General features: G+C 41.5%; 2 protein-coding genes across 9 annotated transcripts in view; both read right to left on the reverse strand.

The window, feature by feature from the left end:
* Positions 1–1,812: 1,812 nt before the first annotated feature.
* Positions 1,813–13,385, reverse strand: CTSK (cathepsin K). Of its 2 annotated transcripts, none has more exons than XM_042953876.1 (8): positions 11,778–13,385; positions 10,218–10,341; positions 9,607–9,729; positions 9,366–9,521; positions 8,155–8,373; positions 3,995–4,160; positions 3,626–3,731; positions 1,813–2,499 (listed from the first exon to the last, which is right to left on the reverse strand). In XM_042953876.1, exons 2-8 carry the CDS (start codon positions 10,338–10,340, stop codon positions 2,400–2,402), a joined length of 993 nt encoding a protein of 330 aa, XP_042809810.1. In that variant the 5' UTR covers position 10,341; positions 11,778–13,385; the 3' UTR covers positions 1,813–2,399. The 2 variants fall into 2 exon arrangements, with proteins under 2 accessions (XP_042809810.1, XP_042809809.1); XM_042953875.1 differs by having other exon boundaries at positions 10,218–10,451.
* Positions 13,386–13,596: 211 nt separating this feature from the next.
* ARNT (aryl hydrocarbon receptor nuclear translocator) overlaps positions 13,597–20,947 on the reverse strand; it is a 76,218-nt gene continuing 68,867 nt past the window's right edge. For 4 of the 7 annotated variants that reach the window (XM_042953874.1, XM_042953872.1, XM_042953871.1 and 1 more), the window contains 8 exons: positions 19,548–19,658; positions 19,273–19,345; positions 19,007–19,130; positions 18,728–18,830; positions 18,197–18,344; positions 16,816–16,978; positions 16,023–16,189; positions 13,597–15,309 (listed from right to left, as the gene is read on the reverse strand). In XM_042953874.1, the coding sequence (XP_042809808.1) occupies positions 15,220–15,309; positions 16,023–16,189; positions 16,816–16,978; positions 18,197–18,344; positions 18,728–18,830; positions 19,007–19,130; positions 19,273–19,345; positions 19,548–19,658 (979 nt within the window). In that variant the 3' untranslated portion in view covers positions 13,597–15,219. The remainder of the gene's footprint in view (positions 15,310–16,022; positions 16,190–16,815; positions 16,979–18,196; positions 18,345–18,727; positions 18,831–19,006; positions 19,131–19,272; positions 19,346–19,547; positions 19,659–20,947) is intronic. The other 3 variants (XM_042953873.1, XM_042953869.1, XM_042953870.1) reach the window with 2 other exon arrangements.

The following is a 20,947-nucleotide window of genomic DNA, read 5'->3' on the forward strand; positions in this document are numbered from 1 at the left end:
GGAATGTTGCTTAAAATATAGATCTGGTCATGTCTGTCTCCTGCTCAAAAATATTTGATGTCTACTAAATGCCTGTGTATCTATAAAATAAAGTATGAACTTCTTGGACATAGAAGGCATTCAAGGCCTTCCAGGCTTGAACTCCAATCCACTTTGCTCACCTCAGATCTACTGTAGACGCCTTGTACTCTACTCTAGGGTAACCCAACCCCCTCACCATTCCTTAGTTCTCTCGGCGGCCCCTCGTTCACCCAAAACTTTCTGCCTGATTTGCCCTCCCTCCCTCTACCCACCCCACCTCCATCTTTCCCACCCATTCAGATCTTTCAAAGCTCTGTTCTCAATGAAGCTCACTAAGAATTCATGATTCATGGGGCGCCTGGGTGGCTCAGTCAGTTAAGCGTTCTACTTTGTCTCAGGTCATGATCTCACAGTTCGTGGGTTCAAACCCCGCATTGGGCTCTGTGCTGACAGCTCAGAGCCTGGAGCCTGCTTTGGATTCTGTGTCTCCCTCTCTCTCTGCCCCTCCTCCACTCATGCTCTGTCTCTCTCTCTCTCTCTCAAGAGTGAATAAACATCAAGAAATATTTTTTTAATAAGCAAATAGAAATTAAAAAAAGAATTAATGACTCATGGGGCACCTGGATGGCTCAGCTGGTTAAGCCATTGACTCTTGATTTTGGCTCAGGTCATGATCTCATGGTTGCTGAGATCGAACCCCACGTCAGGCTCTTCACTGACAGCCTGGAGCCTGCTTGGGATTCTCTTCCTCCCTCTCTCTCTGCCCCTCCCCTGTTTGCTCTTTCTCTCTCAAACCAAATAAATAAACATTACAAAAAAGAATTAATACTTCATTCCTGAGCTTGCATAATTAGCATTTATTTCATTATGGGTCTATATGTCTTTCACTAGTCTATAATGTTCGTGAAGTCAGAGCTGTGTCTTACTAGTTTGTTTCATCCTCCTACCGTTTAATACACTGCTTATGGGGTGCTGTGGTGGCTCAATGTGTTAAGTGCCCAACTCTCGATTTTGGCTCAGGCCATGATCTCATGGCTCGTGAGTTCGAGCCCCACATGGAACTCTGTACTGACAGCATGGAGCCTGCTTGGGATTCTCTCTCTCTCTCTCTCTCTCTCTCTCTCTCTCTCTGCCCCTCCCCTCCTCACACTTGCTCTCTCCTTCTCAAAATAAATAAATACTTTTTTATAAATGTACTGCTTACAACAGGGTAATAAATATTTATACACAAAAATAAATAATTTTTGTATAGAATGAAATAAAATAGTGCCTGATGCATGGTAAGTATTGAATAAATGCAAACTCTAGTGGTGATATTAGGTTCTCAATAAACATTTTGAAAATGTGAAAAATGGCAAAACGTGTTGTGCTGATTTATTATTAGCCAGCCACAGTCTTTTAGAGTTAATACTGCTTGGAAATCATTATAAGAGTTTCCTCTTTTGATGACAGCAAACGTTTAAGTTGTAGAACTTCAGAAAGAGCCTTAAGGTATTTTTCAAGACTCAGGTTCATGTGTCATTAACCTGGTTCCCTCACAGATAGAATTATATACTGAAGTCTCCTTATATCCATGGAATTCCCAAAATTTACAAGTCCTTAGTAGACAGTAAGCACTTCATAAATGTTGGCTGAAGAAATGAACAAATGAGTGAATTAGGATGAACTGTTTATGTGACAGTCACTCCAAGCAAACCGGGAGCACACCAAATATAAGGAATATGTGAGTTTTGTGGGGTTTTTTTGGTCACCTTTTTGTTTCCAGCACCTAGCACAGTATCTGCCACAAAATGAATATTTACTAAATAGGTATTTATTAAATTAGAGACAGATAAATACTTGGTTTACTTTAAAAATGCAAAGAAGGCATATTTCTAATATCACATAAACTTGTACCAAAGATTTATGAATATATTTATGAATTGGGGTGGAAAACAGAAATTTCTACCTTCTGGATACAGAAGAAGTGAATTTGGAGACTGAGACGTCAGGTCACCTTAGTCCTTTAGATGGTTAAAGCAAACTAGTCCCTGTGAATAAGAATCTATCTAAAGATCTCTAGCCTCAGACTATTTGCACAGCATCAGCCCCACGACAACAGTCAGAGCAGGCTGTGGTCATATCTCTTAGCTGAGGAAGGTACACTTGTTAGGAAAATTGCTACTGTGGCCACAATGAAAAATAAAGGCCTTGGGTGGAGGGAGGGAAAGTAGTAGGAGTGTCACTCAAAGCACAAACAAACCGGGAAACTGATTGGACAATCTCTATATTGCTACATCTGCTTCAAGACAGGCACACCAACTCCCTTCCAAAGTACATCAGTATGTTGCACCATCGTAGAAGGAATGGAAAAGCAGGATGAGGTTGGCTGGTTGAAGTCACATCCTGGGGAAACTGGCCAGGTTGGCAATGCCACAAGCGTTGTTCTTATTCCGAGCCATGAGGATATAGCCTTTGTTTCCCCAGTTTTCTCCCCAGCTGTGGGATCAATGAAGGAAAATATTTAGTACCCTCAGTGTATTTATTCGTTAAAACACTTAACTGACTATTGAGCTAGGTACTGGTAGTATAAAAAATAAATAAAAGTTTTTACCTTTGAAGAGTTTAAAGTAAAGGAATAAAGACATAATGCTATAGGCCTCAAAGGTATGAGAGATCGCTTGTGATCAAGGGATGAAGACCTAATGAAAGAGGTGGCATTTAAAGTAGGCCCAGGAGCCGCTGGATGGCTCAGTCAGTTAAGCGTCTCACTTCAGCTCAGGTCATGATCTCACGGTTCATGGGTTCAAGCCCCGTGTCAGGCTCTGTGCTGATAGCTGAGAGCTGTGAACTCCCCAGACTCTAGGACTCCTGCTCCCTGGAGGGTGCCAAGGACAGCAAGTTTAGTTAGTGCTGCTGCCAGGCTAGTATTGGCCAGTGAGGAAAGGAAATGTATAATTCTCATAAGTTTCCCCCCCAAAGTCACAAGGGGCTGAAGAGAAAAGGGGAGCTGAAATACCCTGTAGTTTTATTTCTTCCCAACAATAGGGAAGGAAACATTAAATGCTGCTGTTGTTGTTCTCATACCTACTTTCTGAAAAGTCTTTCTCTTCACATGCTTCAAAATGTTGGGCCATTTTTTATACGTGTTATCCTAAGTGTATATGGAAGGGCACAAAGTTGCACAGGAGGATATTAAACCTCTACTTGGTTCCCTACTGCTTTCAGACATGCTGATGATGGAAAGCTCCCTAAGAAATTGGTCACATTATAGAAAAAAGAAAGAAAAAACTACATAATTCCAGACCTCCTCCTGGTTTCCTGTGCTCCTGGATGTTCTGGTTAGTTAGGTCTGCCTATCTGAGGGGGCCGTGAGATCACCAAAGGCAGACGTCCTGTTCACTTGTGTATGACTAAGCATCCCGCATGTGGAGCACCTGCCCGACACACACTGTATTACCGTCTGGCCATTAAATGTTAGAATTAATAGCCTCTAACTGGGAAGGGAGAACTAAAAAGTCTGAGACAACTTTCTCGAGTGAGAGCAAGGAATGCTGGGAAGTTGGAAACTAGGTTGAGCATTAACAGAGTGATTCAGTGACAAACTTAGTGTCCCCATCATTACCTGTTTTTAATTATCCAGTGCTTGTTTCCTTTCTGGATCCCATATCCCACTGCCAAAACCGCATGGTTCAGATTATCGCTATTACAGTTTTCATCGTAGTACACACCTAGGAAACAAACTGTCGAGGTGAAGCTTTCTGCAGGCCAAGGATCTCCCCGTGGGGTCTCCCCGTCTAGGAGACCCTCTGCAAAATCCTGCCCAGCCAGGAGGACTGACGACAGAGATGCACAGTGGCAGCTGTGTTTCCCTCCAGGAGACTCAGTCTAAATATGGAAACTAAGTACTCCAAATGCTCGGTGGCCTTCGAGAAGCTGCCGAGCCTGCATGACATGAGGTGGGTGATTGTGCTCTGCGGGAACAGCTCCTTACCTTTGCTGTAAAACTGGAAGGAGGTCAGGCTTGCATCAATGGCCACAGAGATGGGTCCCACTCGGGCCACTGCCCTCTTCAGGGCTTTCTCGTTTCCCTCAGGGATCTCTCTGTACCCTCTGCACTTAGCTGCCTTGCCTGTTGGGTTGTACATACAACTTTCATCCTGGAAAAAACAAGGTTAAAATAGGACTAGGACAAAGCAACAGGCCAGAAACTGGTAAGTGAGAATCTCCACCAACGCTTTGATGTTGGTGAACTGACTGGGATGGCCGACTTAGAGTCTTTAGAGAGGGTCTGTCCTCTCCTTACCATTTTATTTTATTTTATTTTTTAACATTTATTTATTTTTGAGAGACAGAGCGTGAGTGGGGGAGGTGCAGAGAGAGAGGGAGACACAGAATCCGAAGCAGGCTCCAGGCTCTGAGCTGTCAGCACAGAGCCTGATGCAGGGCTCAAATTCACAGACCGTGAGATCATGACCTGAGCTGAAGTCGGAAGCTCAACTGACTGAGCCACCCAGGCGCCCCTCCTTACCATTTTAGACAACTATAAAAAAGAATATGAAAAGTGGATACCTTGCACATCCACAAAAATCAGCTCTAGGTTTTTTAAAGCATAAATGTGAAAGGAAACACTGTAAAACTTAAGAGAGAACATTTTTATTCCCTCAGGGTAGAGAGAGAGATCTGAAATAAGTTGTTTTTAAAGGCACAAATCATCTTCTGGCCATGTAGTATGTGTGAGCCTCAGAGGGCAGGGAGGGACCAGCTGCTGTGTGGGGAGGAGGCCAAGGCCAAGACCCAGCTGGGAGGAAGACCTGGGCCTTATACACATATACTGGGGGGGCTAGTGTGAGGCAGAGTTTTGGCTGGTGCTCTCATGAGAGACTTTGGTAAAACCACAAAACATGACACTAAAACATATTGAGGAACTTGGCAATTTTGCCTGTGAATTTCTAACACTGTGCTTTGGAGGTCTAGTTAACAATGATATGTTTCACTGGCAAGCCACAGTTACAAAATCTAATGGCAACCCATGTCAACATGGTATATTCTTTTTGGCAATTCATTTTCCTCAGACTACCTTTTCAAAACCCTAAAACTGAATCTATAAGAACATATTATCAAATTATTAACAATAATGGCAGGATGTGACATGACATTCTAAGACTACAGTAGTCTCCTTTCTTAATTTCTCAGGATTCCCTTGTTCTCTGCCATATAATCCAAACCCCCAAGATTCAGAATATTAAAAATGGAATATGTGTCTTATATGGCAAATTCTTCATTTTAATTGATTATGAGACCAAAATCATTCCACGTTGCCCTCAAATACTAAAGAGATCATTTGTGGGGGCAGGCTAGCAGAAATTAGAAGTCAGATGCTCTTTCTTTAAAAATTTTTTAAAGTTTATTTGAGAATGACAAGAGAATGAGCGGGGGAGGGGCAGAACGAGAGAGACAGAGACAGAGAGAATTCCAAGTAGGCTCTACACTGTTAGCGCTGAGCCCAATGTGGGGCCTGAACTCACAAACATTGAGATCATGACCTGAGCCAAAACCAAGAGTCAGATACTTAACTAACTGAGCCACCCACGTGCACCAAGAAGTCAAATGTTCTTTCTATTCCAAAATAAGGTTTATTATATGATTTTCATTCATTCAAATTATTTCAACTCTCTGAGCTATTAAACTGCCTCTCAAAAAACTCGTTAATATAGTACAAAATAAATAAGGTATCAATGGATAATGATCGACTATTAGTTCTGATAGTATTTAATTTCTTTTTCTTTAATATAGTTATACAATCCTTTAAGTTGGCTGCCTGGGTTAATCAACATGGAAAAAATTGTAAACATAAGCCTGGTTTGGGGTGTTTTTGTTTTTGTTTTGTGTATACTCTTGGGATTTAACTTTTTGATATCAAGTGACAACAAAACTGTGTCAAAAGAGTATTTGAGAATTTAAAAAGAGTATTTTGCCATGTTCGGGTTATCTCACTAATTGGTCTGAAGTATTCAGAATTTAAAAGCCAATCTGCTAGGGCAGATTTAGTACGGTGTCCTCAAGTTAGCACCTTATAGTAAGTAGCAGCCCAAGTTCAAACATGGACTTGGGATCCAGGAGTTCTAAAAATTGTATACGGATGAAAGAATTTTTTTTTTTTTCAGGTACAACCTCTAATTTATCTGCCTTATATACCTGACAGCTAAAAAACCACAGCATGGAATAGTAATGGGCTGAAATGTACAGATTAATGTACTGTTTTGATATGGCCAATGTCATGAAGATGTGTTGAAGTGACCATACTTGTTGAGTATCCAGTGAAATGGATTTGTTCAGTCATTCACATTAATGAGCATTTTATTGCAACAGACATCATTTTAGATGACTAAACACTAATGAATAAAATTCACTGCTACTGGATTTTTTAAAGGCACAAATTGCAGAGGAAAACAATCATTTTACTAGACTGAAATGAAGAACTTTTCAAAGTTGAAAGATATAAAGAGAATAAAGAGACAAATGTTCACCTACAACACACACCGTATTAGTATCTAGATTTCTTTTTAAAATTCCTAAAAATCAGGACACATGGCTGGCTCAGTCAGTTAAGTGTCTGACTCTTGGTTTTGGCTCAGGTCATGATCTCACAGTTCGTGTATTCGAACCAACCATTGGGTTCTGCAGCTGGCAGCACAGAGCCTGCTTGGGGTTCTCTCTCTTCCCTCCCTCTGTCCCTCCCCTGCTCACACTGTCTCTGTCTCTCTCAAAAGAATAAATAAATAAGTAAACTTTAAAAAAATTCCTAAAAATCAGTGAGAAAGAGCAAAATAACCTAATAAAAATGTGCCAAAAATATAAACAGTCAATTCACTAAAGAAGAAAGGCAGATGGCTAGATAAACATACTGATGAAGATGGGACTCCAAGGGAATTCTTACATACTTCAGGTGGGAACATCAATGTTTCAAAATACCTTGGTAAACAATTTGTCATGACTTAGTCAAGTTGAAGACGCATATATCCCAAGACTCAGACAATTCTGTTCCAAGGTATTATAAAGTTGTTGTTGTTGTTGTTGTTGTTTTAATGTTTATTTATTTATTTTTGAGAGAGAGAGAGCACAAAGAGGGGAGAGGCAGAGGGGGGGAGACACAGAATCGGAAGCAGGCTCCAGGCTCCGAGCTGTCAGCACAGAGCCTGACGCGGGGCTTCAACCCACGAATTGTGTGATCATGACCTGAGCCAGAGTCAGACGCTTAACTGACTGAGGCACCCAGGTGCCCCAAGGTATTATATTCTACTAAAGACATTTTTGCACATTTGCACAGAAGATATGCTGAGCATGTTTGCAGATGAACAGATATGGTAGATCAATCTTGGCGCTGCTACGTGACTAGTGCTATGAATTTGATCATCTGTTTTATCTCTTTCAGTGTCAATTTCCTCACCTATAAAGTGAGGATAAGTCTACCTTACATGTCTGTTACGAAGATTAAATGAGAAAATGAACTAAGCATATAGTTTAGTATATAATAGCCATCCTGATTACTCAAACTTGCTATCCCTGCTTCAAAGGCTCCTGTTGCAAAGGCCCTATGTTATATTATCTATCAACCCTATGTATGTACATAAAAGCTCTTAGATTCTCTTCTTTTTAGATAAGAAAGGTCAGCAGACCTTCCTATTCCTAAAGGAGGAAGTGAGTTGAACCCTGAAGTTGCAACAAACATGAAGCAACTTATTTTTTCTCTCATTTTGTACATGTCAGTAGTTAACTTACATAATTTGCATAAACATTCCCCAAACTCACACTGAGATCGTGCAAAATAAAGACATGCGATTTGGTAAATTAGCATGTGTGGGTTTGGGGAATCGGTGACGGGAGCAGAGGAGCTGAGTAACAGGTTGCAGAGGACCCCCCAGAAGTCCATGGGGTCACCTGTGCTCTGTCTTCTCTAGGGCAAAGAGGTGGGTAGGGCTGTGGGGCCTAAGGCCCCCAAATCTCCAAAGCTATGGGACTCTCCTTGGCCTTCTATAGGTAATTATCCCATCAGGAAGGCAGGATAGGGGAACAGAAACCAAGATTTACGGGATTATCTCCAGCATAAAATACTCTGCTGGGGAAGGAGGAGCCATTACAGGGAAGTCTCACCTGTCCCACATACGGGTAGGCATCTTCAGAGTCAATGCCCCTGTTTTTCTGCACATACTGGAAGGCATTGGTCATGTAGCCCCCTCCGCAGCCATCATTCTCAGAAACACAATCCACAAGGTTCTGGGGACTCAGATTTAAGAGTTTGCCAGTTTTCTTCTTGAGCTGGCCCTCCAGGGCACCCACAGAGCTAAAAGCCCAACAGGAACCACACTGACCCTGAGGAGCATAACAGAAATTGTCAGTCACTGCTGTTCACGCTTTTTGTTTCTTCTCTCTACACTGTCTGCTGGAGCCCCATATGTGTTACAAATTCCAACACATGTGTGTCCCCTTTTCTGTGAAGGCTTCCTATTTCCCTTCATTTAATATTTGCTGCATGGCTCTATTGCTATTGTTTCCACTGATAACTATTGCTACATTGTCACCATTAGCTGTAGAGGAGCAGGGCACTGACTTTGCAACCCACAAGATATGTGACCTTGGGTAAGTTACTAAGCCTCTCTGTGCCTTAGTTCCTTATCTGTAAAATGTGGATAATAATGTACTTAATTATGGATTATGGAGATTTAAAAAGTTAATTCATGTAAAGGATTTATAAGTTTCTGACATACAACGTCTCAAAAAATGCCATAACTATTAGTATTTGTGCAGCTAGATTGTAGATTTTTCTTTCTTTCCTGTTCTATTTTTGAAGAATGAGGATTTCTGGAGGACATAGGGTATGTCTTGGTTATCTTGAATCTCCACTGGCTAGCACTATACTTGGTCGGTTCTGAAAAAGGTGTGTTTGTTGAATGAGGGTTAAATCAATTCTTCATCTGGCTGATAAAATGATCATTGGGGTTGTGGGAAAACTGGCATTCTCTTGCTGGTAAGAATGTTAATATTGTAAAAAATTTTTTGGAAAGGATTCTCTGTGACCTAGCAATTACAATTTTAGGCTTTATTTTGTATTAATATTTGCACATGTTTTCATAAACATATGCACAAGGGTGTTTACAGCAATGCGACTTGTAAAAAAGAAAAAACAGAAACAATATACATGTACAAAAATAGGTGATGACTTAAATAGAATAGGCTATATTCTCTGAGCAGTGGGACACATCCCTTAATTCCTTGCCATCCTCCCAGTTCCCTCCTAGTTAAGAACAAAGACACAGAAATAGGTCATGCCAGCTTACATACCTACATAGGAGAAAGGAGGGTACCTGGTTTTTGACAGGAGTAACATATCCTTTCTTTCGATAATCAATGGAGTCTGGGGCTCTGCTCTCCCAGTCTGGGATATAGAGGGTGTCATTGCTGCGGGAACGAGAGGGGGGTACTTTGAGTCCAGTCATCTTCTGAACCACCTCTTCACTGGTCTGGGACAAAGAACAAAAAGGCCAGCCATAAGCAGGAAACTAAGGCAAACAGGGCAGGTAGGCCAGGAGCTGAGGTTCAACTCACCATGTCCCCCAAGTGGTTCATGGCCAGTTCATATGTGTGGACACCAAGAGAGGCCTCAAGATTATGGATGGAAATATGCTTCAAATTTTTTTCCCATATTAAACGCCGGGAGATTTCATCCACCTAAACAGAACATAGTCAGTACTGGCATGGACTATGTCCTACATACAAAGTAACATAAAAATACTGTGGAGGTTTTTAGGAAAAAAGATGAAATTTACAATCATACAGAGTTTACAGTCTAGTTGGGGAACTGACCATGGGATTATTAAGAGCAGGCAAAAAAAAAAAAATGTAAATAAATACAAATAATAGAATGCAAAAGCTCTGGAGAGATGTGTAGAAAAACTGCTTATGGATTAATAGCATTAATCTGAGAAGTCTTCCCCAAAAAGAAATAGGACAATTACAAAGAAAAGGAAGGCTAGAACTTGAGGGAGGGTGAGTGGAAGAGGAGGAATGAAACTGTGTTAAAGAGTTCAAGAACAGGGGTGGGTTTGGCTGGTTGGAGTGGTTAAGGTTTTTGGACTGAAGAAGGGAGTCTGGAAATTAGGAATAGACATCTCGAGTGCCGGCTCCCTGACCATACTCCCCTCCAGGTCCCCAGGCACCTTGTCGTTATACTGCTTCCCATAGGTCTTCTTCCATAGCTCCCATTGTGTGTCCAGTATCGCCTCAGGATATAGAGCAAAGGTCGCTGTGGGCAGCAGCAGTAGAATCTTGAGTCCCCACATCCTGGGAAAGGGGATAATTAGGGGAAGTTCTTCTGTGTGCCAAGGGGTTCACAGCCTGGCTTGGGATGAGGAAACAGCTGGAGCCATATTCCCAGACAGCTGGTTCTTAACCTTTGGGAGTCACAGACTTCTTTGAGAAGCTAATAAAATTTCACAGTCCATCACAGTCCCACTCATCCAAAAAATGCATGCACACACAATTCTGGGAAATTCCTGAACCAAAGAGAAGAACCTCTTCCTTGGGACCATGAGACAAAAGAAAAGAATTTATAAGGAAGGGATACAAAGAACTGAGAGTGACCTGTGCATGATAAAACGATATGAAGGGTCTGGGTTTGGACCGAGTGCTGATACATCTGACCTAGGGAGATTCAAAACACACACACACACACACACACACACACACACACACACACACACACAACCAGAAAACCAGAATTAGGCTAGAAAATGGACAATCAGAATGGACTAAGCACCTGCCTCCTCTAATGTCCCCAGCAGACTTGGAGACAGACGAGGTTGGAGGGGGGTTGGAGAATACACAAAGGAGAAATTTCCAGCTAAATTTTGCTGCCTATTTATTTCTTCAAGGCATTATTCACTCCCTTGCCTAAATTCTGATACTTTTTCAGATCTTGCCAGGAGAGGACAAGGAAGTATTTCCTATTCTTTTTGAGATGTTTACTATCTCCTTAGTTATGTATTTCTTCCTCCTTTCTCTTCCTGCTCCCTCCTCAGGCAGGAAACTGTCCTAATCTCAACCAGATGCTATGGGAAGGAGGTTTTCTTTCTTCTTCCTGACAGCAAAAAACCTCTCTGACTGCCTCACAGGACAAAAAGCTTCACAACCAAAGTTTGTCAGAAAAATGTAAGACCCAAAAGCAGTGTTCTATGATCATTAAATTCACAGCTTTTCAGAAGTTTACTCTAGCTTCACTCATTTCTTGCAGCAGCTTGCTTAATTCCATGTTCTCCATTTTAAGAATTTACAGTCTGAAGTAAATTTTTGAATTTACAGTCTAATTTTTGTGCAATCTTTGCAGACTGGCAAAACACTCTAAGATATTTAATATCTGCAGTGTTAAGGGCTTTGAGATGAAGCAGAAAAGTGCCTCCGGGCACCATTCCTCCTCCCAGCTAACTCTTTTGGTACCTTTGGCTAAAACCGCAAACCCTAAAGGGAGAGGCCACTCCTTGAGGGATAGGTGAAGGATTCCCTATATCCTAGGGTTTCACTAACAACCATGTATACATACATAAAAAGCACAGAAGGAATCCTAAAAATTTCCAGCAAATTTTATTTGGCCAGGAAATGACTGAAGGGCATATTGTTGTTTTCACCCACACAACTACAAATTTCACCACGATCTCCAAGTCACTACATCCCTTATACCCCTAAAATGGGCAAAGGAAGGAATGAGAAGTAGAAAATTTTACCTGCTGATGGGGTTCTGTGCTCCGGGCTCCTTTCGACGGGGAAGTGTGGATAATGTGGGTGGATGACTAGGGGTGCTGGATTTATTCCATTAGGATTGCGGAAGTCAGTTCCAGCTGTTGGCTGGAAAATTTGAATAGGGGAGGGAGGCGGGGAAAGAAATGCTGAGAGAAGCAGGGTCGGAGAGGGAAGGAAGCGGCGGATACGCAGTGTTTTTGTGTGCATGTCAAGTATGTGCACCAAAGTGGAAAGTTGCTGGGTATTTAGTTTCTCATGACTGTCTTTGAGGGCAAAAAGACTTCCATACACATTTATTCAAGCTGGGGCTTACCTTCACTTTGATGGTTAATAGGACACAGCCCTGATCTTCTCCATCTTTCTTTATAACATAGTATTTATGGTATTAGGGACTACATCTTTTCCTGCCCTTTTCCTGTTATCTCTCCAACTTCGAAAACTCAGTTTTCAAATTTGTCTGACCTGAGGGTCAGACATCCAGCAAGAATGAAGGAATAAACATGAAAGACTAGAAAAGAGTGTAATGGAAACCACAGGCTCAAAAATCATTTGTATGTTGTAAGTTTGTTGGCTGAAAGTTGTCAATACCTCTCCCAGCCTAATACGGTTTTCTTGAGGAAGGATATGCCCAGAACGCCCAGATGAAGCTGGTTCTGAAAGTAACCCAAACCAGCCCTCCTCGTTATTAATGACAGCACTTGAATCAGTGCATAGCACTGACAAACTCACATGTGACTTCTTTGTTGCTAAAACTCTCAGATGGTAGGATGCCTGAACATTATGTTTCAATTATTAAAATCCCCAATCCAGGACCAGTCATATGAGCTTCTCTAAATGATTCCCCCAACATCCAGGCATGTGACAGATCATAAGAGTCTAGTTCAGTCCCTAAGCCACATCCCCAAATTCCATTTTCTTCCATAAACAGAGGCGGAGGAAGAGGAAAAGATGGTTCTTGGAACAGAAAATACATAGGATAGATTCAGTTTCTAGCTGGATTGCATATAGACCCTCAAGAACACAGGTTTATGCCTGTAAGTTTTAAGATTTGGTAATGAACCACATGATCCTAGAGGGAAACCAAGTCCAGACCTGCATAGTTTAAATTTCCCCATCCCTAATTCCTTTTATTCCAGGAGAGCAAGAGATACTTGGGGAAGGAATCTGATGTGCCATACTGGTCTCGAGTCTCATCTTTGTCCGCTCTGAAGGACATGGGCAATTTCCCAACCCCCATCTCATGGTCAGATGTCCCTGCTGATTTTACTCAGAGTGAGTCAGGATCAGGAGGACAACTAAGGAGTGCTGAGTGATCAGAGGCCTTATGATTTCTGAATCCTGAAATTATAGATACACTGTGCTTTATGTTTGCGTATTTGGAGCTCAAGCTATGGATTCAACTAGTTGTGGGTGGGTATTTGTTGTTCACAAGCTGGAAAAGAATAATAAAGCCGCAATCAAGATCACACAACACAAGAACGTTTACAAAAGGAAAAAATATTTTGTTTTAAAATCTTTGCTACATGTCATTATTTTTGCCACTGTAAAGCTCAGCACAGATGCCAGCAGTACAGAAATGGCCAACAAGAAAAAAAAAAAAAAAAAAAAAACAATCAAAAATAAAACCCTGAAGGAAAAGCAGAAACAAAACCCCAGAGCATCTTCTCCCTCCCCTCTCCTTCCCCAAAAGCCCTATAATAACTGTACAATATTATAGTCCTGATCACATTTAAAAACAATTATTAAAAACAAGGATTCCATTGGAAACTCAACTTTTTGGCTTGTTAAACTGTGATATAAATATATATGTATACGGTATGTGTGCACATAGAATAAAAAAATAAACTGTCTCCTTTTCAACTCCACTACCTGGCACCAGACTGGAGACAAAAGGGAGAGAAACCCAGTAATGATGTTCTCTCAGCCTCTCTAAGGCCATCTATGCCCCTCAGTCTCCTATGGCTACGTTTAATATGTCTTCTCCTTATTAATTCAGTCTTGCACTTAAGATACTGGCCTGAGCCAATTAAAAAAAAAAAAAGTGGCTGATACACATGACTGTTACCTGAGGAAGGTACAGAGAGAGTAGTAACCTGTATCTGCATTTATATGGCTATAGTTAACTCTGTGACCCTGTTAGAATGGGAGTCCAGGCCCCACCTATCACATGGATTCATACTCTTGTATCATAGCAAAATCTAATCTTAAGATTGGAGGGAGCAAAGAGGAAGAACTATAGGTCCAAAACAGACCCAAGTCTCAGTTTCTAGTCAGACTGAACTGGGAATGGGATGAAGGAGGCTACTTTGCAAGACATGGTATTTGGTTTAAACTCCAGCAGTGAAGATTTCCCTGGGACTGCTAATCCAAGAAGTTGAGTTTCCATGCAGAAATAACCTCTACAGAACACACATCATATGTGATTCTGACAGAAAAATGCAGCAAGTATGGCCAAGTATGGGGCTTTTAAAAGGGGGTTATCTTCCCACCCTAAACATCTGTAATGTTTCCAGATCTACTCTATAAGGTGAGAGCACCAAAAGCGGGAATGACCCAGCTTTACTACTAAATATGTTCGATGAGAGACCAACCACATCAAAAGACTTTATATATCTGCTTACAGTTGCATATTGGCTGGGCATAGATGTAAGTGCAGCAAAGACATTTATTTAAATACTCTTTGGCTGCAATACTAAGTGGAAAATACCTAGAAGATTAACTCCTTAGGACTCTTTGAAAATTACATGGAAAAACAAAGATAAAATCTGAGACAAATTTTGCATAACTCCCTAATAGGGAGAAACAGACACAGAAACACACATGTGCACACACATACCGCGTACACACGTGTGCCCACACGCATATGCGTGCGCGCGCGCGCACACACACACACACACACACACACACACACTCTTTCCTTCTCCCTCTCTCACTTCCTCACTCACCAGGCAGCAGAAAGAGCCTATGCTCACTTCCTAAAGCCATACAGGTATATGTAACCTACCATGTTTCATGGTCCTCAGATATGAGGATATTTCTCCTCCCCCTAACCGTATTCAGAATTTCTTTCCAAAACAAACCACAGTATCCAAGGCAAATAGTGGATGAATAGATGTCAGGTTCTCTAACCTGCCTATTGACCCTAGCACAAATCATTTCTGCATAAATCTCTGGTCAGGAGGTGTAAGGAAAGGCATTCTTAACTTCACCCAGCCTCAGTTTTTCAAAGATCCCCAAAGCCTTCAGGATTCACCCCATTTCTTCTCAGAGGCAGGAAGGCAAGGAAAGGCCAGAAGGGGAAGGGGCACACATTAGGGGTGAGGGAAGGGAAGGGAGAGGGACTTTTATTCTCTTTACAGGAAGATTTGCTTTTTAAAAACAAACTGTGACTTTCCTCCCCCACCCCTTATCCTCACCCCAATAGTTCTATTCTGAAAAGGAGGGAAACATAGTTAGGTCAGGAAATTCTTCGTTGTTGTAGCTGTTGCTCTGGTCTCCCAGCATGGACAGCATCTCCTAATAAGAGAAAAAAACAAGTCTGGGTCACACACCTTAATAATCCCTTACATGTACTGAGCTTCTTCCCAATATTCTCCTAAACCCAACGCCCCTGGCCCCACAGTGTCTGTGGGGCTGAATGCCCTGAGCCTTCCCTACTCCCAGCAACTCTCAGACTCCTTTATGACAACTTTGTTTCCCAATCCCTTTTCTGGCTTCTTCCTACAGTTCCACATTTTCCTTCTTTTCTAGTCCTCCCATATTTTCAAAAGGAGAAAAATCTGCTTGCCACATTTCACATAACCCCCTGTGCACATATATGGAGTATCTCTGATCCTATTTGTTTTCCACCAAAACCTGTTTTGCCTCTTTCAATCTCTGTCTTAAACACCTCTTCCTTTGTCCCAAGATTACTCCAATTGCTCTTGCAGTCCCCTCATGACTTAGGTAAATGGGTCTTTAGAGCTATAATCAGTATGTTTACACTCAAGCTACTGTGCAGTGGGGATGTGGCTCTCCTGGAATGGCTAAAATGACTTCCTTAAACATCTTTGCATCACTAACGATGTGCATCACACAGTAAGTTCCAGTTAATGACATTTACCTCTACAAGTCCCCACTCTGTTTTCTCCTAGGTACTCACAAACACCTCAATCCATGCTTCCTTCTCTGTCTCTGCTCTCTGTTTCTCTTCCAGTTTCTAACTTTCTGAAGTCTTTTCACCCTCTCACCTGGAAGACCTCAGGCTGGCCAGGTTGCTGTGCTGATGGCTGTTGAACATGTTGCTCGCTAGAACTCGAGCGATGATGAGGCTGCTGGCCCTGCCACTGTGGCCAGACACTTACACCCTCTGCTGTCCGTGTCTGGAATTGTCCTGTAGTCTGTCCAGTCTCAGGAGCTAGAAATACAGCAAGGAAGGACAAACAACTTTAAGCTACTAATTCCACTGGAGAGGAGAAACTATCAATGCCTCTTTTATTTTAAACCCAGCCCCAGATTAATTTTTCTTCTCTGGGTAGCCTTTCCCAAGAGTCTTTTGATCATTTAGATTAAATTTGCATATTATTTAATGTATAATAACTTACAAACTTTTTAATACACGATAAAGTCTTTTTCATGGGGGTATGTTTTAAATTCCAAATGGACCATCACCTGATTTCCCCATAATGAGGTCAGTGCATCCAGGACACAAGAAACTTTGAACCACCAAATTCTTTCTCTTTAGTAGTGTGATTTTCCTGTTACCCTCCTTTGTTATTATTGTTGTTACTGTTGTTTTGAGAGAGAGAGAGAGAGAGAGAGAGAGAGAGAGAGAGAGAGAGAGACAGGGAGAGTGTGCAAGTGAGGGAGGCAGAGAGAGAGGGAGAGAGAGAGAATCCCAAGCAGGCTCTGTGCCCAGCACAGAGCCCCACGCGGCATCATCTCACAACCGTGAGATCATGATCTGAGCGGAAATCAAGAGTCAGATGCTTAACCGACTGAACCGCCCAGGCACCCCCGCCCTCCTTTCTAATCTGAACTCACCAAAGTTGGATCCACGATTGGTGAGACTAGGGTAGGCAGCAGCACCAGGTGACGCAGTTGAAGCACCAGGGAGGGACATGGGGCTGAAGGAGGACGGAGTCTGAAAGCTGCCCACACCAAACTGGGAAGAACGAGTCTTGGCTGTAGCCTGAGTAGCCACCTGCTGAAAGAGAGAAACATTATTGTACGTGCCATTCCTATGAGTCAACCCTCTGTCAATCACTGGATTTCTTCTGAGCCAAGCTCATCATTTATTTTTTACTCTATACTTCTTCTTATGTATGTATATATCTATAATTTACACCCAAGTTAGTTAGCACAGAGTTCAATAATGTTTTCAGGAGTACATTCCAGTGATTCATCCCCTAGGTACAACACCCAGTGCCCATCCCAACAATTGTCTTCCTTACTGCCCCTTACCCATTTAGGCCATCCCCCCACCCACAGCCCCTCCAGAACCTTCAGTTTGTTCTCTGTATTTAAGAGTCACTCTATATTTCTTCCAATTAATGCCAATCTCCTATGACAAAGTACAAAACAAAAACAACAACAACAAAAACCACAAAGAACTATGGGACTAATAAACTATACATTCAGAGTTGTGAGAATTTTTTCCAGTTATTTTCTTACACACTCTTTTATGCATTTGAGATCATACTTCATATAACAATTTTGTAGTATGCTTTTTGGTTGGGGATTTTTTATTTAAAATATTACTGTGTTGGGGTGCCTGGGTGGCTCAGTTGGTTAAGCATCCAACTCTGATTTCGGCTCAGGTCACGATCTTGCAGCTCATGAGTTCGAGACCCATGTCAGGCTCTCCGCTGACAGTGTGGAGCCTGCTTGGGATCCTCTCTCTCCCTCTCTCTCTACCCCTCCCCCACTGGCATGCATGTGCTCTCTCAAAATAATAAACTTAAAAAATCACTGTGCTATATAAGCATACATGAATATATGAAACAATAGTAGCTTTAATCTTAACATATATATATGTTATATAAGGTTTTTCAACACATTTTTTTGGTAAATAGATATCATTGCGTGTAAATTAGTAGTTTTCTCCTTTGCTCCTGTACTTTGTAGTACTAACCAAAATGGAAACTCAGAATTGATTCCAAAACAAATACGTAAATGAAACCTGTTTAACATGTTCTTCTATATGAGCAATTCTGATTTAAAGTGAATATGTGAAAACCACAAACTCTGATATTTGGGGATTATCTATTATTTTAATTATTTAGCTACTCCCAACAAAAAGAAAAATTGGAAGGTAGGGGCTGGGAAGAAGACTTCTAAGACAGATGACAATAATTTTACATATGGACAAAAGCCCAAACAAATAAACAAAAACTAGTACATAGGGGACAGACAGACACTTTACCTGGGCAGAGAAGCCTGGGCGGGTGCTAGGGGTCCAAGTTGGGGCTGCTCCTTGGGGTGGGTTGGAGTGGCGGGAAATCTGGGCCAACATCTGCCCTGCAGAAGCTGATGGCTGGACGATGGTTACAGGAGAGGCCAGACCACTATTTCTAGGAATGAACACATAGTGCAGTAAAAGATTAAAAGGATGGGTTTACCACAAAATCTAGGTATCACAGGACAATCTAGTACTATCCCTAGATCCCCTTGACTTCTCTGGGATTAAGGAATTCTTAATAACAGAATTTGAAAAAGATGAGAAAACTGACAGTCACACACTGATCTGGACACAGAGAGATGGAACCTATAACATAGCAACAGGACAGGTGCAAAGAAATAGGAGGAAGAAAAGCCAGCTTGCCTTGTCTTAAGCCCTACAAGTTCCACTGCTTTGTCTGAAATAACCAGAGAAAGCTAGGGAAGAACAAAACTTGGATTCAGCAACTGAATGCCTCAGTTGCCCCCTAAAGCAGCACATACATAAAGGGCTCACCTGAAATTCTCTGCCGGCCGGGGGGTAGGAGGGAATGTGTTGCCCTGTGAGAATAGCTGTTGGGTAGCAGGGACAGTGCTGGAGGAGATGCCTTTACTCTGATCTGTGGACCAAAAGGAGCGGGGGGAGGGCCAGTCAAGGGGCTGTAGTACATTAGTTCAGCAAGTTCCTATTTACTCATGAGGTATTATGATTAAGTAGAAAGATGTTGGGCAGTAGTAGGCACATCAGTAAGTGATCTAAATGAGAATTTAAGAGGAGAATGAGGAAGAAACATACCTGCATTGATGTTAGAGTAGATTTCTGAAAATCTTGGATCTCTATCCTGGGCAAACAGACTATCTGACTTCTCAAGGGGCTTACTGTGTTCTGGCCCTGTGGTTGTTACAGGCTGAACAGAAACCTGTGGGATACGATGATAAAAACAACCATGAAAAATGTAACATGACAATTCAATAACCCTAACATTCACATACACTCTAACTGGCACTAGGGGACATTTCCTAAGGAAATGCTCATGCCTCTTCAAAAAAAGACACACTTACCTGGGAATGATTGTAGCCAGCCAGTCCATCTCTTCCTGATACCACATCCAATTCTGTTTGCTGTTGCTGCTGCCTATATGTTTAAAGGCCAGGAAGAAGAGAAAGATTATTTTTATTTTTATTTTTTTAAATAAATCTGGGGAAAAAATCTCCCCTGGCCAGCAGAGAATTTCAGGTAAGTCCCTGAAAGCAAACAAACAAACAAACAAACAAATGGGACTGCAGATACCCACTACCCAGGCTCATCAATAAAGAATTCTTCTACCATTTCTCACCTGGATGCCAACTGCCCTGAGCCCATCTCCAAGGGTAAATTAGCTGTGGGACCTAGCTGTGGTCTCTGGATTGTGTTGGACAGTGTAGGCCTTGGTTCCTGGCTGGAGTTCCTGGGAAAATGGGACAGCAGACAGAACAGAGGGGAATAAAAGGGTCAGGCACTGTTTGAACATAAAGCTATATACATTTACTTACAGGTGAGGCAATAACTAATAAATTCCACTTAGAAGTCTAATCCTTTAAATAACCTGTGACTTCAGATTCAGCAAATACTTCATACCATGGACAACAAGGTACAAATAAAAACTGTGTCCCATGGCACAATGGTTTATCCTGTTTGGGTTTAAACTCCTTCTAGGTATACAATACCTAGTTGGTATACATGTGTATATCCATACACTGAGTTTTTAAAAAGCGTAAGTAAAAAAACTGACAATACATACACAAACATCAACAAAGGCTCTTTTGGGGGACACCTGGCTAGCTAAGTCAGTAAAGCATGAGACTCCATCTCAGTGCTAGGAGTTCAAGCCCCACAGTGGGCACAGAGTCTACTAAATAAATAAATAAATAAATAAATACCACAAAGAGTCTTTTTGGATAGTGAGAAAATTTTCCCCTCTCTTTATAAGTTTTCCATGCTTTCCAAATTTTATGTAAAAATATTTATTTTAAAAATATTAAGAATTAATTAAAATAAATAGTGGTGGGGAAAACAGTATGTAAAAATGAGGAACACCATTATTTCCAGAAACAAGTTCTTAAAAGGACTGAAAATTTTCTAAATTTAAACAAAATAGAGACACAAAACAACGGTTGTTCTGTAATATAAAGATGCAAAAACAAAAAGAAAATTACAGTGAACATGACCATATATCCGAGTCCTGAGTAAATAGAAATTTCTAACTCAATCCACTCTGTTATACTAATTAGAAAAGAATATTAAAAGACCTAAAATTAGAAGGACACAGACTCAGCATTGTCACAAGGTATTTGATAATTATTTCTAAGCATATCTTCAAGAGCTAAGCTCAAGGGCAATTCTTTTTTTTTTTTTTTAATATATGAAATTTATTGTCAAATTGGTTTCCATACAACACCCAGTGCTCATCCCAAAAGGTGCCCTCCTCAATACCCATCACCCACCCTCCCCTCCCTCCCACCCCCCATCAACCCTCAGTTTGTTCTCAGTTTTTAACAGTCTCCTATGCTTTGGCTCTCTCCCACTCTAACCTCTTTTTTTTTTTTTTTTCCTTCCCCTCCCCCATGGGTTTCTGTTACGTTTCTCAGGATCCACATAAGAGTGAAACCATATGGTATCTGTCTTTCTCTGTATGGCTTATTTCACTTAGCATCACACTCTCCAGTTCCATCCACGTTGCTACAAAAGGCCGTATTT

This window comes from Panthera leo, chromosome C1 (assembly GCF_018350215.1).
Source record: "Panthera leo isolate Ple1 chromosome C1, P.leo_Ple1_pat1.1, whole genome shotgun sequence".
In the NCBI taxonomy this organism is placed as follows: Eukaryota; Metazoa; Chordata; class Mammalia; order Carnivora; family Felidae; genus Panthera; species Panthera leo.